At 45.3% G+C, this 22,545-nt stretch overlaps 1 protein-coding gene across 2 annotated transcripts in view; it reads right to left on the bottom strand.

Annotated features, from left to right (window-relative positions):
• Window positions 1-22,545, bottom strand: part of PLPP1 (phospholipid phosphatase 1) — a 93,891-nt gene that overhangs the window by 59,598 nt on the left and 11,748 nt on the right. The window contains exon 2 of one of the 2 annotated variants that reach the window (XM_018568182.1): window positions 2,452-2,606. The exons of the other annotated variant lie outside the window; for it this stretch is intronic. Within the exon in view, the coding sequence (XP_018423684.1) occupies window positions 2,452-2,606 (155 nt within the window). The remainder of the gene's footprint in view (window positions 1-2,451; window positions 2,607-22,545) is intronic. 2 annotated transcript variants of the gene reach the window in all.

Below are 22,545 nucleotides of genomic sequence, written 5' to 3'. Positions count from 1 at the left end.
GTTGATGTCACTATCACCAAGTTTATCAGCTCTTACATGGCAACCTCTAATGGCACAGCAAGCTTGTTTGAGTTGTTTCACACTCTTGATGCATTCCATGAACGTGTGTCAAAACACAAATGTTTTCCAAGTTTGGGACGCATTCATAGAACGCACTAGGGGTGCCTCAAGATTTTGCATCGCTTAAAAGTGTGCCTTGACTGAAAAAAACATTCAGAAACACAGTAAAACCAGTTATACCGAGGATCAGGTGAGTAAAACGCTTTTAATGTTTGCACCTAGACACAAACAAGCTGTTTATTAACCCTTGCAGTGGGGCTAAAAATAGAAATTCTGCACGGAGTTCTTCTTTGAATTTACAATTGAGAGCATTTGGTCTTATCTGTTTGAAAAGTGCAAAGAAATTGCTGCTGATTCGGCCAGAAATCTTGTCAGCTGTAAAATGCCTGTGCTCTCTTCCGGTCCGGTACCCTTATCACTTACACTGTCCCAGCTATCTCTGAGGACTACAGAACCCTTCCCCTTTAAGTGATACCCTATACAGTATCCCCTTCCCCTGGGGAGGGGTACTGAAGGCCAGTTTTAGGGTGGCAACACTGCTCATCCTAGATACAGTACAGTGGGTGAGTATTGTCAACCTAGGACAGGAAGTGGCAGGATCACCAGGAAAAATCAAAGGGAAAAAGCCTGAAAAAGAAAAAACTAACGCAGCCACCCACCTAAGCTGCAATCTACTACATTGTTGTTGTTGGGTTTAGATTTTCTTTAAAGTGAACCTGTGCCCAGACTACGCACAGTCAGGTATTTATATATTCTGAACAAGTAGTAAAAGCACTTGGAAATAAAGCCCCAATCATCTCCGCAACTATAGGCACTGTGGAGGAATTCAGTTTCAATGCTCACAGCCGGATGGGATCTTACAAATTCTGATTTGAAGTCGTGTCTACTGTACTCCTCTCAATGTTTTGGTAAAAGTGAACTCGTGCTTTTACAAATGTTCTTTCTAAACAATACCAATTACCTAAAGCTCCAATATTACCATGTATATAAGATGATGAATTATACAACAACCCCTTTGTATTGTCCTCCATCCAGCTTGAACATTCACTTTTGTCGCCAAGTATAAAATACTTATTCCCTGCTCGTAGTATGAGAGAGAAGAACATGATCAGAGAGACGTTCCCGCTGTTAATATATTCACCAACACCGATCCGTGTCCAGATTACTGTTATAAACGTATATCTAATATAGGAGAAGTATTTACAATGGGCACAGAACACTGCTCGAGGTTGGAAGCAAAACCTGTATCCTATCAAAGAGAAGTTCTCAGGGGTTGGATAAATGTAAACGAGAAAATCACTTTCGCCTGTATATGCAGCATGTTCGGTCGGCACACTTGAAGTGCTCTGTATTGTGATGGATTATAAAGCTGATCATACATATTGCAATCTGATTGTACTATGTCCTTTATTCCTAGTTCACACCTGAGCGTTTTTATGCGCGGATCTAGTTCTTGTGAATAGTTCGGATCACAAGCGTTGCGAAAACTGTTGGCGGTATTTCAATCCTGTATCATAATAATAATAATAATCTAGTCACGCGAAAATACACATTTCCATGGAAGTCAATGGCGACTGTTCACACCTAAGCGTTGCATCGCGTGTAAGAAAGCCCCTGCTGCCCAAAGAGATGCAGAAGCTATTTTCAGGAGGATGCTGTGCGTTTTTGGTCCCTTAGACATGTCTATGCAGGTGTTTTTGCGCAATTTTAAAAGCAAAAAATGAACAAAACTGCAAACGCCTAGGTGTGATGCTAGCCTTAGGGCTAGTTCAACTTCACACCATTGTAGTGTTAGAATCGCACGGTTACGTATGAATAACACATCCTATCACGCTAGGTGACATCCTATCACCTACCATGTACCGTGAATCTGGGACCGGTGGCAACCCTACCTGCACTGCAATGGTGTGAACAAGCCCTAAGGCTGGGTTCACATCTAGGCATAAATCGAATATGCGCGTTTCGTGTCGCGCAATTCGCAGTAAAAAAAATGAGGGCTACCTGGCTGTATCCCAATGGATACGCGTGACAAAAACGGTCCAAAAAAGCTCCTGTACTTTTTTGGGCGTAGGGCGTTTTGTAGTGCGTTCATACGGCCTGTAATACGCCCAGGTGTGAAACATACCCATAGGAAATAATGGGATTTTGGGGTTTGAGCGTTTTGCAGAGCGTAGGAACGCGCTACAAAACGCCCAGGTGTGAACCGGGCCTTAGACCTACCAAGCACTTTGTACTGCAGGAGCCTGCCTCATTGCATAGACATGAGACAGATTGCTTAGGCAGGCGCACGTATTACATAGTGTTGGTGGAGGAGATTGTACAATCGGATTGTAACGAGTATGGCCAACCTAAGGTGCTCTCTGAAAGACACGTGTAGATTTGACTACTTACTGAGCATATGGGCACAGTGAAGCCTACTGTGTAGAGTACAGTAGAGGTGACGGTACTGTCATGGAAGGGATACTTGATGCTGTCGTCATTACAGAAAAACCCTCTCTGATACGGCTTTTTTGTGATCAGCTTTAAAACGCCCAGAGGCAGGCCAGCTGTAGAGGGAACGGAGAAAAGAGAAATTAAGAAGCCGGGACTACCAACAGCAAATGGAAAAATAAAGCTACTGTGCTGCGCATGAAGGGAAACCCATGCAGGTGACTCAGCTTGTAAATAAAAAATTCAAGGTGTCAAGGTTATCAGGGACAGCAGTCGCTGTGTGCGGTGACATGACGGGCAAAGTATTTCTTGAATAAACTACAGCGCATGTGACATTGTGAAAGGGGCTCAGGTAACGTGACAACCTTTCTATCTGAAACATAAGGAGATCCTAAACCAGCTGCGGTGAAACTACAAATCCCCAAAGCCTCTGCTTCAGTGTGGCTGTCAGAGTTTTGCAAAGCCTCATGGGACTTGTAGTTCCACAACAGATGGAGTGCCAAGGTTGCCTACCCCTGCACTAAACTATTTAAAGTGCATTTGAGGGTAAATACTTATTTTCTAGCTTTGGATAGAGTGGGAAAGGATTACAACTCCTGTCAGGTTTTACTGCTATCCATGGCTCCACTAGAGAGAGATTTCCCCTCACTTCCTCTCCTGCTGACAATGGCTTTACCCGACAGGAAGTGAAGGGAAATCTGCAACAGAGACACAGATAGAAATACAAATCTGGCAGGGGCTGTAGCCTCTCCCTACTTTATTAATTAAAAGCATTTTTATTTTTGTCTGTGTGCTGGAGACAGGGCCGTCACTATAAATGAGGCAGACTGAAGTGGTTGCCTCAGGCAGCATCTCATTGGGTCACGTGGTGGTCAGCAGATGTGCCTGCTGCCCGCTTTCTGGCCAGACCTGTCCCGCCCCCCTCTCACTGACATCACTGGTTGCCAGGAGCTGAGTGGGACGCTGTGGCTGGCGTGCCGCCCAGCTCCTGACAACCAGTGATCTCAGTGAGCGGGGCAGAATGCTGGACAGAAGGACTGTGCACCACCCAAGCCCCCCTCCCCTGGTAATGTGCACCACAAGCACCTCAGGGCGGTGAAAAGTGTAGGGAGGGACACCCTGACTGGGAGCTTCCGTAACTTTCTGTGTGCCAGCGGCTGAATGTAAACAGCAGGCAGTTGCCTAATATCGGTCGACCCCTAGCCTCTGCTCCCCACCCCATTCATCTGCCAGCAGCAGGATTCCGCAGCCGGCAATGCCATAGCCAGCCTGACACTGGATAATTCAGGCCGGCTATTAAAACCCACCCACTGCCTGCTGTCAATCAGCAGAGGACTGGACCTGAAGGAGAAAGTTCTCCTTCAGGTCCGCTCCTCTGCTGATTGATCCGCAGTGGCTGGGAGCAATAGCCAGCCTGCTATTGGCTATTTAAAATTGCAATAGCCAATAGCAGGCTGGCTATTGCACCCAGCTACTGCCTGCTGTCAATCAGCAGAGGAGGACCTGAAGAAGAGAGCTCTCCATCAGGTCCTCTCCTCTGCTGATTGACAGCAGGCAGTGGGTGGGCGCAATAGCCAGCCTGCTACTGGCTACTGCAATTTGAAATAGCCAATAGCAGGCTGGCTATTGCTTCCCCTGCTATCTGCTTTTTTGTATTCTAACAGCTGCTGCTGTCAAAATACCCCAACAGCGCAAGCAGTTCAGTGGCTGGCGATTCTACTCCTTGATAGACTTTCTGACCGGCTCCTTCAAATCAGCTGATCGGGGGATGCTAGTCAGACAGCGGCACCCCTTTGTGAAATGTGCACAGTGTTTATTATCGGTAATATCGGTACATTTAACCGATAATTAATATATGTGGGAATATCGGCCCCCGATTATCAGTAGATTCGATAATTGGTCAATCTCTAGTTAATACACTAAAACTCTTTGATGTTAAACTCCAGGCAAACTGCTAAAAACTCCCATTTATAAAAGGACGTATCTGACAAAGGATTTCCAATTCTGTCCAGTCACCTTTGTGATGGATAAACCTCTGCCAGATAGCACAGCCAGAAGGGTGTCCCTCCTTCCAGACCTCCTAGAAAACAGTGGTGTCCCCAGCATGCTGATTGGACAATGAAGGAGCAGCAGCACAGTGAGACGCCACTAGCTCTGCTCTCTCCTTCTGTCGGCATGTTCACAATCAGCAGAGCTGTGGAGGGGAAGACAGAGAGCTGATAACCAGACAGAATATTTTACTGATGCTAGCTGTGTGTATGATACATTCTATTATTTGTAAAGGAATACACAACAGCATCAAATGGTGTTATTCTCAGCCATGCTGTATTAGTCAGGTCAGTATGGGCAATGATGACTAATTAAGATGACTTGTGATGTGGACATGCAGCAGACAGAGGAAAAGTATTCACTGACACTGTCCAGAGAAACGTTATAAACTTGTATTTAGGAGAGTATCAGTATAAAGCTGGCCATTGGCAGACTACATTTTGGTCAGTTCAGAAAGAAACTGGAGGCCTGAGTGGCCCTGTCTGATAAAAGTCACTGGAGTGGGGTGGAAAGTTGTGAGCCGAACTGTTGCCACATCCTATAATACGTAGTAGGTTTTCAGGCAACCGCAGGTATTGCGGATGTCTGCATACAATGGCGGCAGTGACCGCATGAAGGAGAAAGATCTAAAAGTGTATGGCTAGCTTCAGTACTACCCGATTTCCTATGGGCACAGAACACTGCTCCAAGTTGCAAGCAGCTACCAGCTTTAAAGATTTCAACAGTAGGCGGTTTATATGTTAATAATGACTTCGCAGATACTGATTTACTGTGTAAACTGAATTAAAGGAGTAGTTCAGGGGTTTTAAAGCAGAACTCTGGGTACACATTTTATCAACCCTTGCTATGCCCTCACTGCAAGGGTTAACTGCTCATTTTTGTCTGGGTTAAAAAAAAAAAGTTATACTCACCCGATCCTCGGAGCCAGCAGCGCTGCCTCCAGCCTGTCTCCTCCTCCACTGCAGCAATTAAATGTCCCTCAGAGTCCTCACTTCCTATACACTGTGTATAGAATGTGATGATTTATGGGACCTTAGACTGCTGCCGCAAAGGGTAGAGACGTTCCAGGGACTGGTCTAAGAGCCGGTGTTCTATCAAAGTCTGTGACTGCGTTAGAATGTGTGACCGGTGACGTGGTCACACATTTTAACCTAATCCCGCCCAGTTCTTCGGCGGTAGAATATGTGACCCGCAAAAAGTAAAGAATTCCAGCTGTTCCAGGGCAGATTGGCATCGCAAATGGTTTGTGCAGGAGAACCGACCTGCCCTGGAACTTCTGATTGTTCTTGAAATGTCACTTTTATCCGACTTTGTGAGTGCAATCTCACATTTCACAAAGTCGGATAAAAGTGACATTTCAGGACCAATCAGAAGTTCCAGCACAGATCGGTTCGCCTGCACAAACCATTTGCGATGCCAATCTGCCCTGGAACAGCTGGAATTCTTCACTTTTTGCGGGTCACATATTCCACCTCCGAAAAAGTGGGCGTGACTACATTAAAATGTGTGACCACGTGACCGTTTACACATTCCAACCCAGTCACAATCTTTGATAGAACACAGGCCGTTCCCGAGGTTCAGGTGAGTAAAACTTTTTTTTTTTTAATGACCTAGACAAAACGGAGCAGTTAACCCTTGTAGTGCGGAGGTAGCCCCTCTGCAATGGTTATTAAAATGCAGTAGTCTTTGTACACTGACACGAGGATTAGATCAGACCTTGAACCTTCTTGTACAGCCTAACATGTAAAGATGATATTTATTTGTGGATTGGAATGAACCTTGAATTTTTTTTATCCAGCAAGGATCGCGGGACATGGAAGTGAGAGGCGTCAGTCGGCAGGTTTAAAATAACAGCGGAGGGCATGCAGAGCTCAGAAAGGTTATATTCAGCTTCATATCAGGAAATAAGGGAGACAAGGAGGACAGACAGCGAGAGCGGAAAACCAGAGGGGAGGACAGAGGAAACGAGGGCTTCACAGCCCGCAATGTCAGGTGACAGATACAAAATAGGAACTGTGGGAGCAGAAAATAGATAAAGAACATGAACACTAAAATAGAAATGAATACATACGTGTGTAGATTTCTCTCTACACTCATTTCTCTTTAAGAATCACTCGATTCCCCTGACCACGTTAAACAGTATGCATGATCTCCTCTGACGACTACTGTTTTCAGACAACTGAGGCGCCTGCAGCTGTCTGAATACCCAAATCTGCATCTGACTGGATACAGTCGCATTTTGGCTGACAATTTTCCACCCGGCTCCTGAATTTTTCAGCAAGGAACTTTTCTACTCAGACTGATGCTGCTTCCTAAAGAAAACCAACTGTAGGAAACCTTTTGTTTTAATGCGCCTAGAATGTATTTGGCTGATTTAAACTGAAGGTTTATACGTGCTTTATGGTAAATTGTGGTGTATTTTCAGAAAGTACAGATCTCCATTTACAGTCACTGGAATGACTGTGCAACACTACCAAGCAGAAAGCACAGCCTTTTATTTGTAAAGAGGAAATATGTATAAGATTTATATAGCATTTATAAGCATTTATATTATAAGATAATATAAGAATTAAGCTGGCCATACACCTGTAGATTACCTGCAGATTTTATGGTCAGATGGAAAAAGTGCAACAGATTCCTCCATCTATGCTACACTGTGTGTATGGAGGAATCTCCCACTGGGCCAAGCTTCAGGATCTTGCTAGTCGGCCCCGCTGGCTTTCAAAATACCTGAGCAATCTCATTGGATGCAGGCATTGTTCAGGTGTTTTGACAGGCCTTAGGCCCGATTCACACCAGGGCAGTTGCGGTTCAGCGTGGTTTCCGCGCGGATTTTAAAAGGGCGGTTTTGGGTGTTTTTTTAATTGCATTTTGGCGATGAAACGCAATAAAAAACCGTCAAAACCGTGCTCAACAGCACGGTTCCATTGAAAGCAGTGTGGAAACCATGCTGATCAGCGCAGCAAAAAAGGGTCAGGGAACAATTCAGGCGGGGTGCGGTTCAGATCGCGCTGAGCCGCGCAGTCGCATGGATGGTCCCCATAGCAATGTATGGGATTGTCGGCGGATCCGCGCGGCCGAACCACCCTGGCGTGAATGGGGCCTATTACTTCCCTACACTATCTAAAATAGAGTTTTGGATTTACATATCGATTACCTTAAATCGTATCTATGTCCACTGAAAAATTTTAGCAGCCAGTTCCCGTAAATAATGTATAAAAATTTGTAAAAAGAAAAAACATAATCCGTATAATATTGGTCTCAGGCGCCATTACGGTCATTCCTGATATTCAGCAGCCTGCCGGCAATCGTAACCCAAACATTACCACTCAAGGCAATGGTTGCCTGCCAAGGAGGCGTGGCGGGTACTTGCAGGACTATTAAAAAAAGGTAAATATATCCCCTGAGGCTCATTAACACATCATTGTACTACCAGAACACCATAATAAAAATATTTTGTCTCAAATAGTCCAGGAGTCCCACAATAAAGAGAAAAGGGGAAACACGCAAGAATAGTTAGGAGGTATACGACCTGAGTATATCTGGAATGCTGTAAAATATTTCTGCCAGCTACTGTTTAAACAGAACCCGCTAAGTACTAATATTTGCAAAGTGCCGTGTGCCGGGAAACTAAGAGCTCAGCATAAAATAAACAGAAAGCAGTCGTGTGTTAACTCTTCCCGTTGAAATGTGTGGATGATGGTGCTGTGACAGGCGGCATACACAACTTGAAGCTGTAATTTTATCTGACAAAGACCATTACTACAACCGCGGAGTGAAGAATGAGTACATTGAGGCCGAGCAGAAATACTTTTTTAAGTGGCTTCTCTGTACCGCAGAATAACATATTTTTTTCAAGTGAATTGAATAAGAGATAAACTCAAAATGAATGGGAGGCGTGCAATCAGATACAAGAGCAGCTAACTGAGCACGACGTAAAAAACGCACATTTCAGGAAGTTCAGGGCCCATGCACAACAGTGGGCACACTTTGGGGCTTGTTCACACTGCTGCTGGTGTACAGACAGTGCTGAGTGCTCGAGCACATTTCACTATTTTTCTTTTTTTTGGTGGAACTTCCCAATGAACTCCAACAGAGAGGAGATAACAAACAATCCGGGCCCCAAAACATTCTGCTTTGGGGCCCTGACCAGTAAGCTGAGAAAATCTGCTGTGAGTTCTGTAGCATCCTGCAAATGTTTCTACCGCTCTATGAATGCATAGATGGATGGAAATGTATGATTTAGCAGAGCAGCCAGTCTTTACTGCCTTGCAAATATTAACTACAATGAGCATGACTTTGCATAATATTGCCGCCAGTTCCACATTCGTAAAAAACAGTCGCCGGCTTGCTGGCTCAACATGCAAAGATCATGCAGAATTTAAATGAAGTGGACGTCTCAGGTAGAACACAAAGTACTGTAGCTGTATAGGCTGTATGTGCATATTGGAGATAAAGGTAGGATGTTTTAAGGGGACAGCATTAGGGTTATACAAATCTGATCAAATACGGGACAGGTGATCTTTACAGGGTGAAAAGGCACTAAAGAGTCCGAGGTGTGCAAGACAGGGGTAAGGGGCTGGCCACAAGGCCTGGGGGTCAGCTTTTATCACATATGGCGTAGAATCGTACTGTATATGGGGTACATAGTTACATAGTATTTGGGGTTGAATAAAGACATACGTCCATCAAGTCCAACCCATATAGGTCCACGCATCATCTCATTCTTAGGGATACTGGTATCCCTGGATATTACGGTCCCTCAAGAAATTGTCCAAACGTTTCTTGAACAAATCTACACTCTTGGCTGAAATCACTGCCGATGGCAGTGAGTTCCAGACCTTACCCGTAAAGAACCCTCTTCGCCCATTGTGCATCACATATGGCGTAGAATCGTACAGTACATGGGGTAGCATCACATATGGCGTAGAATCGTACTGTACATGGGGTAGCATCACATATGGCGTAGAATCGTACAGTACATGGGGTAGCATCACATATGGCGTAGAATCGTACTGTATATGGGGTAGCATCACATATGGCGTAGAATCGTACTGTACATGGGGTAGCATCACATATGGCGTAGAATCGTACAGTACATGGGGTAGCATCACATATGGCGTAGAATCGTACTGTATATGGGGTAGCATCACATATGGCGTAGAATCGTACTGTACATGAGGTAGCATCACATATGGCGTAGAATCGTACTGTACATGGGGTAGCATCACATATGGAGCAGGATTAGATCTATGGAGTAGCAGACAAAGCGCTCAGCACTTCTGGAAAGAATGTACGCTAAAGCCAAACTGACACCATTAACAAATCTCCACATTCACAATCAGCGCAGGATATTGTTTGTACTCCTCTCAAAGCAGAGAGGATTATTTATGAATTCTGAGACATAAAATAGCACACTTTTATAGCACATATTCCAGAAACACCACATTCTCTTAAAGCAACAAATGTATCTTAAAAAAATGATGCTAAGTTAAAAAGGAGAACTATGAGGTGAGTGCTTTTCACTGACCTCATAGTTCTAGCCGACCTGTGACAATGAGACTGTCACAGGTCGGCTCAGTAGATCGGGAGGTGAGCGAACACATACCGGCGTTCGCTCACCTCTCGATCCTGTCACGGCTCTCTGCCGTGACAGGGGAGGGGCTGGATTTCCCCCTCCGATCTGCCAGCGCTGACTGGGGAGGGGGCGGGTACAGCTGGCTCTGCCTTTAGATAGGCAGAGCCAGCTGTCAGTCACGCAGCTGGGCGGATCCCGGCACAATTGTCGGGATCCGCTGCAGCGTCTCAGTATACCGCGAGCAGCAGCTTGCGGTATACTGCGGCGTCTCAGTATACCGCGAGCTACAGCTCGCGGTATACTGAGCCTAGGGTGACGGGAGGACGCTAGTTTGTGTCCTCCCGTTACCCTAAGGAGAACTATGGGTAAAAGACTTAACCCCGTAGTTCTCCTTTAAAAAAAAAAAAAAGACAAAGGTTTAAAGACTCCAGGTATAAAGCACTATGTATACATACATTGGTCCAGTTTGGCCCAATGTAAGTATGCATATGATATACTTGGTCAGCCCACAGGGATCCTGTAGAACACTGTAGTAGCCGGAGATACTACAGTGCTAGTTGTGATCTTCTGGGTTCTGGTACTGCACTGAGCTGAGCAGCTTCCCCTCTGCTCTGAAAAGGGGGTCACTCGCTCAGCACAGCGGCCATTCAGAGAATTCCTAGTTTTTTTAAATGAATGAATACAAAAGGTTCTCCGATTGGATAAGAGGTGGATCATGACGTCACCAGCTCTCGCCCAATCAGAGAACACCTTGTATTCGCTCATAAAAATACTCAACATTCTCTGAATGGCTGCTGTGCCAAGCAAGCAACCCCCCCGCGTTTTCAATGCAGAGGGTAAGCCGCTCAGCAAAGCGCAGTACCAGGACCTGGAAGATTGTTCCCAGCACCGTAGTAGCTCCAGCTGTATTCACATGAATACTTTCATAGGCCCAAGCTATGCATAATATTTTATACCTGGAGTTCAGCTTCTATACTTACCTGTCCCACCACCCACACCACCAATCTTTGGTTTGTTAAATCTTCTGCATCAGATACACTTCTTGTTACGTCACATGCCCCAAAGTGCGCTGTGGATCCCCCCCGGAACACTGCTCAATCCTGTACTGACATACAGCCCCCCCAGATCAAAACACCACTAAGCAGAAGGGGGCCAGGAGTCTGACACACCAGAAGAGCTGGATGCTGGAGAATCTTTGACCACTGTAGCTTTGAAATAGAGCAAAGACTTTGTGGTAGGGCACATATTAAGTCTTTTTACGGGTAGCACATATTGACTATTGCAACTCCCACCTCATTGGCTTACCTCTACACAGGCTATCCGCCCTTCAGTCTATCATGAATGCTGCAGCTAGACTCATTCACCTAGCCAACCGCACAGTGTCTGTATCCCCCCTCTCTGCCAATTCCTGCACTGGCTTCCAATAGCCCAAAGGATACAATTCAAAATATTAACAATGACTTAGAAAGCCGTCCACAACTCTGACCCCGGCTATATCTCAAACCTTGTCTCCGAGTACCACCCTAACTGACCCCTCCGCTCTTCAAAAGACCTCCTGCTTTCCAGCTCCCTCGTCAACTTCTCCCATGCTCGCCTCCAGGACTTCACTAGAGTCTCTCCCATCCTCTGGAACGCTTTACCCCAACCTGTCTGCCTGTCTCCCACTCTGACTGCCTTTAGGCGATCCCTTAAGACTCATCTCTTCAGGGAAGCCTATCCCACCTCAACCTAACCACCACCATCACGTTCTCAGACAATTCATCCCCACACAGCTACCTCCTCATGTATCACTTGCCCCTCCCTTTTAGATTGCAAGCCCTCAGGGGCAGAGCCCTCTTTACCATCTTGTCTTGAATTGTATTGCGATTGTAATGTCTTCCTTATATTGTAAAGCGCTGTGCAAACTGTTGGCGCTATATAATCCTGTATAATAATAATAATGTTTAATTGTGCATCTTGTGACAGTCGCTTTTAGGCACTAACTGCATCCGAACAGGCCAGGTACATCGACAGGTGCAAAACAAACCACTCTGTAGGAAAGCCCCGTGTTCCTAGGGCACCATGCAACAGTCAAGAACAAGTGGTAGGATTATAAAAAATGGACTTGTTTCAGGTCACTCCTCTTCCTTAGCATGCTATAGAGGAAAAGAAAAGCTCTGCTCCGTGTTCTGTCATGTTCTCTATATACTACACTGTCACTAGAGATGATGTAACAGAGGGAGAGGACACATTATTTTTCTCACCGTGTCAGGCCTTGGCAGTATGTGAGCGTCTCCCTTTTTTCAAGGAAGGGATATAAAAGTGTCAACTATTTCTATGTAGTCATTTCATTAGTAATTAAGTTGCCGACACTTTGATATATTTATCTTTTCACGGTCAAATTATCTCCAACTCTCATCTTATTCCCTAAAGTGAACGTGCCAAGACAGAAATGTAGGGCTGCCATAGGTGGCCTTCTCAGAATGCTCGCTGCCCAGTTGTCGTGCTGACCCTCTGGCTCGGATAAATTCCGGAGATGCTGACTCCGGGGGAATTTTATTAAAGGAACCGGTCTGAAAATTCTCAGGGAACCAATCTGCTGCAGTCACGGTTTGCGTATTCTGACAGTTGCATACCCACCGCTTCCAGAATAGCCATCGTGGGAGATCCCCCGTCCATGATGTTTATCGTGTATGAGGGAATCAAGCGGGTTTTTTTTTTCATTCGGACTGCGGGGCTGAACGGGAAAAAAAAAAAACAACTAGTGTATGGCCAGTCTTAGATCAAATCTTAACCCTTGCGATGGAGCTACCCCAGCACTGCAAGGGTTAACAGCTTGTTTTGTCTACGAAGCTAAAATAAGAAAGTTATACAATCCCGATCATGGCTGGCTCTTAGACTGCTCCCTTCAGCCTCGCTCCCCCTCCGCTACAGCAGTCTAAGGTCCTGTGAGTCATCACGTCTAATAGGACATGAGGGTGCCAAGGGACATACCATCACTGAAGCAGAGGATGAGAACTAGCATTTTTTTAAAGCAAGGTGTCCTATAACAAGTTTATTTTAAAAGTTCATCTGGCCATACACCTATAGATTTCTTTTGTTCAGCCTATGGGCTCAAAGAAACCGATTTCTCCATCCACAATAAACAGGGCGGATGGACGAATTCCCCCTGCCAAGCTATTGTATTCCGGCAGCAGTAGGTGTGCCTCTGCCAGAATAATACCCGAACAGTGACTGTAGCCGATTGCTTGGCTGGCAATTTCCCGCCAGGCATTTTCAACAAAAGTCGACCGAATAATTGTCTTTTGTGGTGCCAGTAGGGCCACACACTGCTTGAATTTTGGCCGAGTCAGCAAAAATCCAAGCAGTGTATAGCCAGCTTTGGAAGAAACCCAGCTATTCCTAATGAAATCTCCTCTTAAGATGCAAGAATGACTAGACAAATCTAATAATACTTTGCTGCAGTATGATTCTGCCAATGATATAATAAGTCTGCCAGCTATGCAAACCTACCTCATCAGACAAGTGCGGCTCATTGAAAATCCGACACGAGTGACTCACTAGACTATTCTTTCATTCTGTTGCCAAGAAGAGAAATTACATTGGTTATGTTAGGCTGTACTTGCTGAACGCAAATCCAAAACAGGCCACTTTTCATTGAACGCATATGAGAAGTATGAGAAAAGCCCATACAAATGAGTGAGGTGTCCTAAAAAAACCAAGGATTCCAGTTTATTCCCTCATAATGGACACATACATATTGTTTTGGATGCAGTAGGGAAGTGATAGGATCTCTGTAGGATTTGTATCCTGGTGATCACTGACACCCGCAAAGAAAGTGATGGGATATATCCAAAATGTTACAGTTGTCACTGGAACAGAAGGTGAAGGGAAAATTTCCAATGGGGACATTGAATTGCTTTCCCAGTATCCTGGTGATCACGTACACTGCGAAAGAAAGTTAATGGGATATAACTAAACGTCATTGAAACAGAAGGCGAGGGGGAAAACTTACGTTGAGGACACCAGTTTGAATTGCTTTCCTGGTATCCTGGTGACCAATGAGACTGCAAAAGAGAGTAATTGGATAAATCCAAACTTTACTGGAACAGAAGGTGAGGGGGGAAAACTTCCAATGGGGACACCATTTCCAGTGACAACTGTCTAAAAGTTTCAGTTTATTCCTTCATAATATTGTGCATTTTAAGCCAATTATTGCTTTGCATAGAGTGGGAAAGGGATAGAACCTCTTTAGAATGTTATTGCTTTCTCAGTATCCCGGTGACCACTGACACAGGGCAGGGAAGTGATGGGATACTGTATTCAAGATTTTGCAGTTGTCATTGGAACAGAAGGTGAGGGCTAAATTTCCAATGGGGACAGCAGTTCCAGTAACAACTGTCCAAGAGGGGACTTGCCACCGACTTTGCATAGATTTCAATTCATTTCCTGATGTGTCTCTAGAACAGGAAATGAGACATCTTCACAATGAGACAAAAAATAAACAAAAAGTAGTGACAGGCTGCCATGAATTACTGCAATTTTTACATTTATCACAATCTGAAACGCCTTTAGAGGCTGTATGTCCAGCTGTATGTCTGATGTCTCTGGACAAGGTGTGGAGAGCTGTGTTCTTACCCAGCTCGTACATCAGTCATGTATTCTCTGAGAAGAGCAGATGCAGTGGATGAACCAACGCACTACATAAGGTCATATGAGACAGCAGGCGTGGGTAGTGTCTCCTTTTATACAGACCAGGGCTCACCAGAGAACACAAGCTAGGGTCTATCTACAAAGATGAAAGGGTCAAAGAGAGAGAAAAGACTCAGAATGGCTTTCTATTCAACCCCCCCAGCTATTTGCAATACATTAAAAGGGCACTGTCACCGTACCCATGCAGGGCAAAGTGAGAGCTTCTCTGCAAAGGGCCCCCCTTATTCACCTTTCCAGCACCAACCCACCACTTATTCCTCTATCGTAGCCGGTGCGCTACCCTGCGCTTCCCAGTATGGAGAAGCATATGATCTCCTCCCCTGTGACAATGGTTGAGCCTAGCAGCTAATCGCTGGGTCACATGACCGAGGAAGTGACATCACCGCTTCCCCTGGTGGTGATTTCAGTGGCGGCTGAGATAGAGGAAGGAGCAGCAAGGAAGCATAGGCAAGGTGAATAGAAGTGGTTGGGGGGGGGGACTCTGCATAGACACTGTCACCTTGCCATGTTTTGGCAGGATGGCAGGGTCTCTAATATATTAGCAAAGGAAAGTCCTGTGTAAGCTACAGGTTGCTGGAGTCATTGCTTACACAGGTCTAAGGATTCTCTGCTAAAAAGTAGAAACCTTTGGGCAGATCGTGCATGCACATCCAACTGTCCCGTCTGGGGCCAGGTTCCCTGTATCATTTCAGTCTCTTGGTACAATGAGCCTTGCTGGAAACACCCATGAAACCATCTCTCAATAATAATTACAAGCACCTTCTTTATTTTAAGAGTGAAACCCTGCTCCATCCACAACTTCAATGTCAACACCAAAACCAGACTGACAAGAGGCAAAAGCAGAACAAGACACACTAAACTCATTCAATAAGACAGACACAAACCAGGACGCACAAACAAAGTGCATTAACCCTGAGCAGCCAATCAGATTTCATTTCATCATAGTATGATCATTGAAAACATTAGTTCTGACTGGCTGTGTTAGGACATTGCACTCTGCGTGATAACCAGACACAATCTCACAGACATTCTCACACTCCAAAAACTTTTTTTTTTTTTAAAGGTCCACCCAGTCTCCCTACCTTACGAGAACTGGAGTGGATCCTCAGCCTGAGGTCCAGTGTGGGCTGCTGTGCTGCGATGAAGCTCCATCCATATAAAAATTGCTTGTACAGCTCCCTTGCATGCCCTGTAGAGGTGCCAGGAGCCAGAACGTGATGTCACTCGGGTCCAGGCACCTCTATAGGGCACATGAGGGAGCTGTAAGCAATGCATGTATGGCTGGAGCTCCCTCGTAGCCATACCCCCAGCCCACCTCAAGCTCACATTCTGCACCGCGCAGCATATTTTGAATGGCTGCTTGGCGTGGGAAATGACAGTGCTGCACTAGGAGGAGGCAGAGGAGCCTCTCGCTTAGAAAAGTGGAAGGCATGCCGCGACCCACTGAACACGGGAATTGGTAAAGGATGTCACCAGCACACCAAGCAGATAGACTCGGCAAATGTCCATTTTTAATGACAAACAATGCCATTCAATAGCCACTGAACACTGGGTCGCGACCCACTAGTTGAGAACCAAAGATATAGAGTATATTATATGTCTTTGATACTCCTTGGAGAAAAGGTTGTCCCCAAGATAGCGAGTAACAGAAAATCTCTTTAATGTTATCCCAGGGAGCAATAAAACATATCAGGGGCTCTAATCCCTTCCCACTCTATCCAAAATGTACAAAAAATGGCTATAGATACACATTAAAGCCACCAAATCTAAGGACTTGTGAGGTACAATGTATTACATTTATGTTCTTCGGTGTAGTTATACTTTTAATATGCACAGGAAGACATGGAGAAAGACAACTTACACATGATAAAAGAAGACAAATGGTTGGGCACGGTTTGAGGCACACAAACGTCCCCTGGCCTAATTGTAAATGGCCAGATTGAGCAAATGTGCTTTGATGTCTGTAGACACCTTAACATGTATGAGAAAGGTTGGCAGATCCAGACAACAGCTACATTCCCCATTGCTCCAGCTTCAGCGTTGATGCCTACCCTTATTAGAACTCTGCACACTCTGCACTTGAATTTTTAGCACATAATCAGGCAGTATGTGAGAGAGTAGAGACGTCTGCAGGAAATCGGCGAGCTCCATACTGCTGCCGTCCAGCTGTGAATACTCTGGGGTGTAGGACAGAAGCCGTTCTCAGGTCTGCTCTCAGCAATGATCCACATGTACAGGAAAGAGTTGGAAGTGAATTGTATCAATGTGGCCTGGGATGACCTGGCTCCAGCATTCTATTTCCAGAGCCCGGGATTAAGGTTAAATACACTTTAGCTCTTCCTAGTATTTAACACCTCCAGCAGTTTTTAGAAAGCATTTTCCTTTCTGAGCATAATAAAGCCTCTCATTTCACACCCCCTCTCCGGAGCTCAGAATACCTTCCTCAAGCTCACAGTCCAAGCATGGCTGGAAAAGCACGCAGGCCGCAGTCTCGGTAATCTGCCTGTGCGGTCTGACCGGACAGATCAACAACATTTACCAACAGCTATGTAGAAGACCGTCTATACAAGGCATACAAATTCAGCCCTGACACTGCATGGCAGCCCAAAATGTGTTCATCTGACAGATCAAATCCTAAACAATTTCTGACAGTGTGTGACTAGCATTAGGGCTAACCTACTGGATGAACTGGATTCCATATTGCCAACCAATTGGCAATAGGAATGCTCTCAATTACACACTTCCAGTTGAGACACCCATCAGGTGGCATTTGTAGTCCAACATACAGCCTTTGTAGGTCACATGGCCAGGATTTTACTGTCATAGTCAGTAAAATGTGGTTTGTTGCCATTGTTTTTAATAATTGGGGTCATCAGTCTGGTATTTTGTTCACAGAAAGATCACAACCTTAAAGAGTATCTATACCCAAAACCAAAAATGTAATATATTGCAAATTCCCAGTCCCCAAATGAGGTGGCTGCAATACTTTTCTCAACACCGTTTTTGTGCTTCTTGTGATCGAGTGGCTACACTTACTGCACTGTATCTATGGAGAGAGCCACGGTTGTCACCCAGACAGGTCTTCCTCTCTTCATTTCCTTTACATGGTGGGTGGGGGATTAGTGGTTTGCAGAAGGAAGATAACATTGTTTGTGCCTTCCAGTTCAGCTTACAGGAAGTGACACTGAAATTCTGGTATTTACTGTACTTGTTCAAAATGTTCTTAGCCTGAAAAAAAGAAAACAAATGCAGCCACCACATATAAGGAATGTTAAGCTGCTATATATTATGTTTTTGTTCTTGGGTTTACTTTAGATATCTTCAAACCCTCTGTAATATCCCACAAGAATCTACCATTGGATGGTGCAAATAAGATGGCTCTGCTGGGACTCCCAATACTTAGCAGGCCCCAAAGATGCAGACATTTCATTATATCCCTTCCCCCTCTAATACAACACACTCAATGGAATGCTGTGCCCTAACAATAGGCAGAGTACTGTTTTCTAAAACGGCCTAATCACTCTATTGCGTTGTTATTATTGGATTACTTTAAGCTGGGGGTATAGGAAGGAGAAGAGTTCTTACCATGAAAACAAACTACCATGTTCATTTGACCTTTACGCCTAAATCCAGCCCTACCATGAGTAATGCATTAGCTAAAGTTCAGGCACCATATGACTATTCTTGATCATTGACGTATGTGCTGTCTAAAAAGTTAAATAAAGATCTAGAAAATGAAGGTTCAGGCATCTAACTTCTTAGAAAAGGGCCTTCATCCGGATGAATATTTCGGGAATGACCCTGTCAGGAATACTGATAGTAACCCGAAGCTCATTTCTCATTCCAGTATTCAGGAATTTGCCACGACAGATGACAAGGGAAACACAATCACTTCCACCTCTTCCTCTATCACAATAGGCGAGAGGGCAGCGGGAGGTGTTCTTTCCACCACACGCACTCTACAAATGTAAACCAGACACACTAAAGATTAGCAGGCAGGAAAAAACAAAAGCTTTGTTATCCTCATGTGTTTCGCATACACAGTTCAGCCTGGTGGCCAGCTTGGGAGTCCTTTAGGGCATGTCTAAAACACAATAACCAACTCATCTGGAGTCTCAAAATTCCATCACCTCAAAGCAAGACTACTCAACTTTCTCTTATGCTAAAACTACGGAACGTTTTACAGGAGGACAAGTGCTGGGTGTAAGGAAGAGAAGGCCATAAAATATGACTTCAGAAGACTATATCAGGGAGATGCTGACAGTGTCAGGGAAGAAAAAAAAAGAGTGCCAACGAAAATTAGACCAAATTTCACCTGTACCTCCATACTAGCCATTTTTACAGTGTAGGTCTAGATACAGGTGTAGCCAGGGGCGTCCCCAGGTGAGGCGGCCGCTGGGTGAAACCCCACTGGGACGTCATCATGCACACGCATAATGACGTCATGCTTACCTGCTGGTGGCCATATTGGTGATGGATGCCGGCATAGAGAGAAGGGGATGTTCACCCAGTGGTATAAGGAATGCCGCCGGGTTCCCTCCTCACTCGTACAATTGTCTACCGCTCTGGAACGCACACGCTTTCGGTGTGAACAAGGCCTTATACATGGAGCCGCATAGGAACATTCCACAGCCAAGAGGGGAGAGAGGTGAGTGTCAATCGCAGGGGAATCGGGGATCAGGTAAAAGTCCTCTTCACCTTACCCCTAGACATATACGAGCAGTTAATCTTTGCAGTGTGGGGGTAGCTCCACTACAAGGGGAGGGTTTATTTCTACCCAGAGGTAGGCTTTAAAAGGAGAACTATGGGGTTAAGGCTTTTCCCCATAGTTCTCCTTAGGGTAACGGGAGGACACAAACTAGCGTCCTCCCATCACCCTAGGCTCAGTATACCGCGAGCTGTAGCTCGCGGTATACTGAGACGCCGCAGAGGATCCCGACAATTATGTCTGGATCCGTCCAGCTGTGTGACTGACAGCTGGCTCTGCCTATCTAGAGGCAGAGCCAGCTGTAGCTGCCCCCTCCCCCGTCCGTTTCGCCAGTCAGCGCTGGCGGATCGGAGAGGGGGGGAATCCAGCCCCTCCCCTGTCACGGCAGAGAGCCGTGACAGGATCGAGAGGGGAGCGAACGCCGCTATGTGTTCGCTCACCTCCCGATCTACTGAGCCGACCTGTGACAGTCTCATTGTCACAGGTCGGCTAGAACTATGAGGTGAGTGAGAAGCACTCACCTCATAGTTCTCCTTTAAAGCCCAATTTCATCCTTCACCTCTCAGTCCTGGGGGATCACAAGACTGGATGATCAATCTTACCAATCCTTCAACAAGAAAGTTTACATTTATGTATTTTATTCGTGTATTTCCAGCACAATGGGCGAAGAGGGTTCTTTACAGTTAGAGCGGTTAAGGTCTGGAACTCACTGCCACCGGCAGTGATTTCAGCCAAGAGTGTAGAATTGTTCAAGAAACGTTTGGACAATTTCTTGAGGGACCGTAATATCCAGGGATACCAGTATCCCTAAGAATGAGATGATGCGTGGACCTACATGGGTTGGACTTGATAAACGTATGTCTTTATTCAACCCCAAATACTATGTAACTATGTATTTAGCTTTGTTTGCCCGGAGCTCTGCTTTAATCTGGCTAATAAAATCAGAAACCTAATTTTAGAGCTTGGGAAACAACTTTCTCATACATCCCTTCCTGTTCAACTTTACATTGTATGAACATAAAAGATTCCCAGAATTCTGTCTCATCACTCACAGCACAAACAAAGCTGACAACAGAGATCTGACTTCTGAGTTCCATTTAGGGCTTGTGGAGACCTGGGCGATCTGGGACGCGCATCCCGAGACCGTGCGATCGTGCACAACTGCGCAGAGCGATTGCCGCGCGGCACCATTGATTTCAATTGGGTTACATCCACATGGCAATCACAGAAAAAAGGTGCATGTACCTCTTTTTTTGAGACACACGATGAGCTGCTTTTTGTGTGTTGAATTGCGCGGGCGGAATCGCTGCAGGAAACAGTGTGATCCACCCGGCACGCGACTGGGGTGCTATTAGAAGACAATGGCAACCCCAGAGCAATCGGCGGTGGTGGGTGACTATGTGACCGCACGGCAATCCGTGCAGTATCATGCACGATTGACTCGCGGTCACGGATCGCGCAGTTGTGAACCTGGCCTAAGTGCTAGATTATTCTATGTATTCAGGAAGGCAATAACAGACTATAGGGACTAATGAAACATCACAGAAAGCAGAAAATAAAACGGCCGCTTATAATAAGTTACACATATATGATTGGTATTGATTTAATGTCAATATAGGATTAAAATGACCTATAACGTTGCATAAATATCAGATATAAATACAATAAAGGGATAGTAAGGTCAGAACGTTTTTAGTTTATTTAAAATGCTAATTAACCCCTTTGTGACTGACGACGTACAACTGTACGTCGCCAGCATCGGGGCTGTTTAAACAGACTCCCGGCGGCTATTGCCGCCGGGACTCTGTTTAAACTTGTAAAGCCGACTGTCGGCTTTACAACAGAAGCGATTCTGGCGACTTACCTGTCGCCAGATCGCTTCTGTGTCCCGTAGAAGGGGCCGCCCCCCCCGCTGGACACCGCCGCCGTGCTTCCCGGGCTCCGTTGCCGCTCCTACGGGCCTGGGACCGGCTTCCTTGGTGTCCGCATGTCACCACCATCTGCCATCACATGGGGGGCTTGTAAGCCCCCCTATGTGATAGCAGTCAAAGTAAAGTTAAAAAAAAAAGAAGTTTTTTTTAAATTAAAATAAATCTAATAATTATAAAAAAAATGTAAAAGTCCCCCGCCCCCGTGAGCACGTGCGTCGCCACGTAAACGCGCGTCGGGTGCGCCTACATATGAAAACGACGAACGCGCTACACATGTTGGGTATCGCCGCGCACGCCGGAGTGAGAGCAATAATTCTAGGGCCAGTATTTTGGGGTATCTCTAAATTGATGACCTGTGGGGGCTTTTAAAGCGTCTTCTATTGACTTTTTGGGGTACTGCACTTTTTCGCCGTTTCACGGACGCACGCACTCTGTAACCTGGGCATGTTGGGTATCGTTTTACTCGTTGTAACCTATTCTTTTATATTTCATTAACAAAATGGGTATTTTGTTGTGTTTTGGGGCATTTCATTAAATTTTTCCCTAAATGTTGGGGTTTAATAAGGAGTTGCGCTAATATTGCGCAACATAAAAATTTGCAACTACCACAATTTTATTCTACAGGGTCTTGGCATTCAGAAAATATATAATGTTTGGGGGTTTTAAGTCATTTTCAGGCCTAAAATGTGGAATATAACATGGGTGCAAAAAATGAAAAAAAAAGGCCTCAGTCATGAAGGGGTTAAATCCCCAACAATGGATGCCAATTGTTGATGTTTACGTTTTAGCTTCCTGCAGAATCGAGCGAGGACGGAGAACAAGGAAAGCATCAGGGGTCCCTCTAGATGTTCATTCTGCTTTCCGTGATTGCAATTCTGTGATCACATGGGATGGGCAGCAGGGTTCAGCAAAAAACTCGCAATCTGTGATCTCAAGTGATTGCATTTGTACATTGCAACGCAGTAATAATTATTTATGGCTCCTGGCACTGAAGACAGGGATGCTGCTAACCAGCCTCACCCTTCAAAAAAATTCCAGTGGGATTACAGTAACAAAATAAATCTCTGGTGCCCCATCAACTGTATCATTCGTGGATA

This window comes from Nanorana parkeri, unplaced genomic scaffold, assembly GCF_000935625.1.
Source record: "Nanorana parkeri isolate BGI_ZX_2015 unplaced genomic scaffold, ASM93562v1 scaffold1152, whole genome shotgun sequence".
Taxonomy (NCBI): domain Eukaryota; kingdom Metazoa; phylum Chordata; class Amphibia; order Anura; family Dicroglossidae; genus Nanorana; species Nanorana parkeri.
Note: the sequence above shows the minus strand (reverse complement) of the source record. Positions and strands in the feature narration are given on the sequence as shown.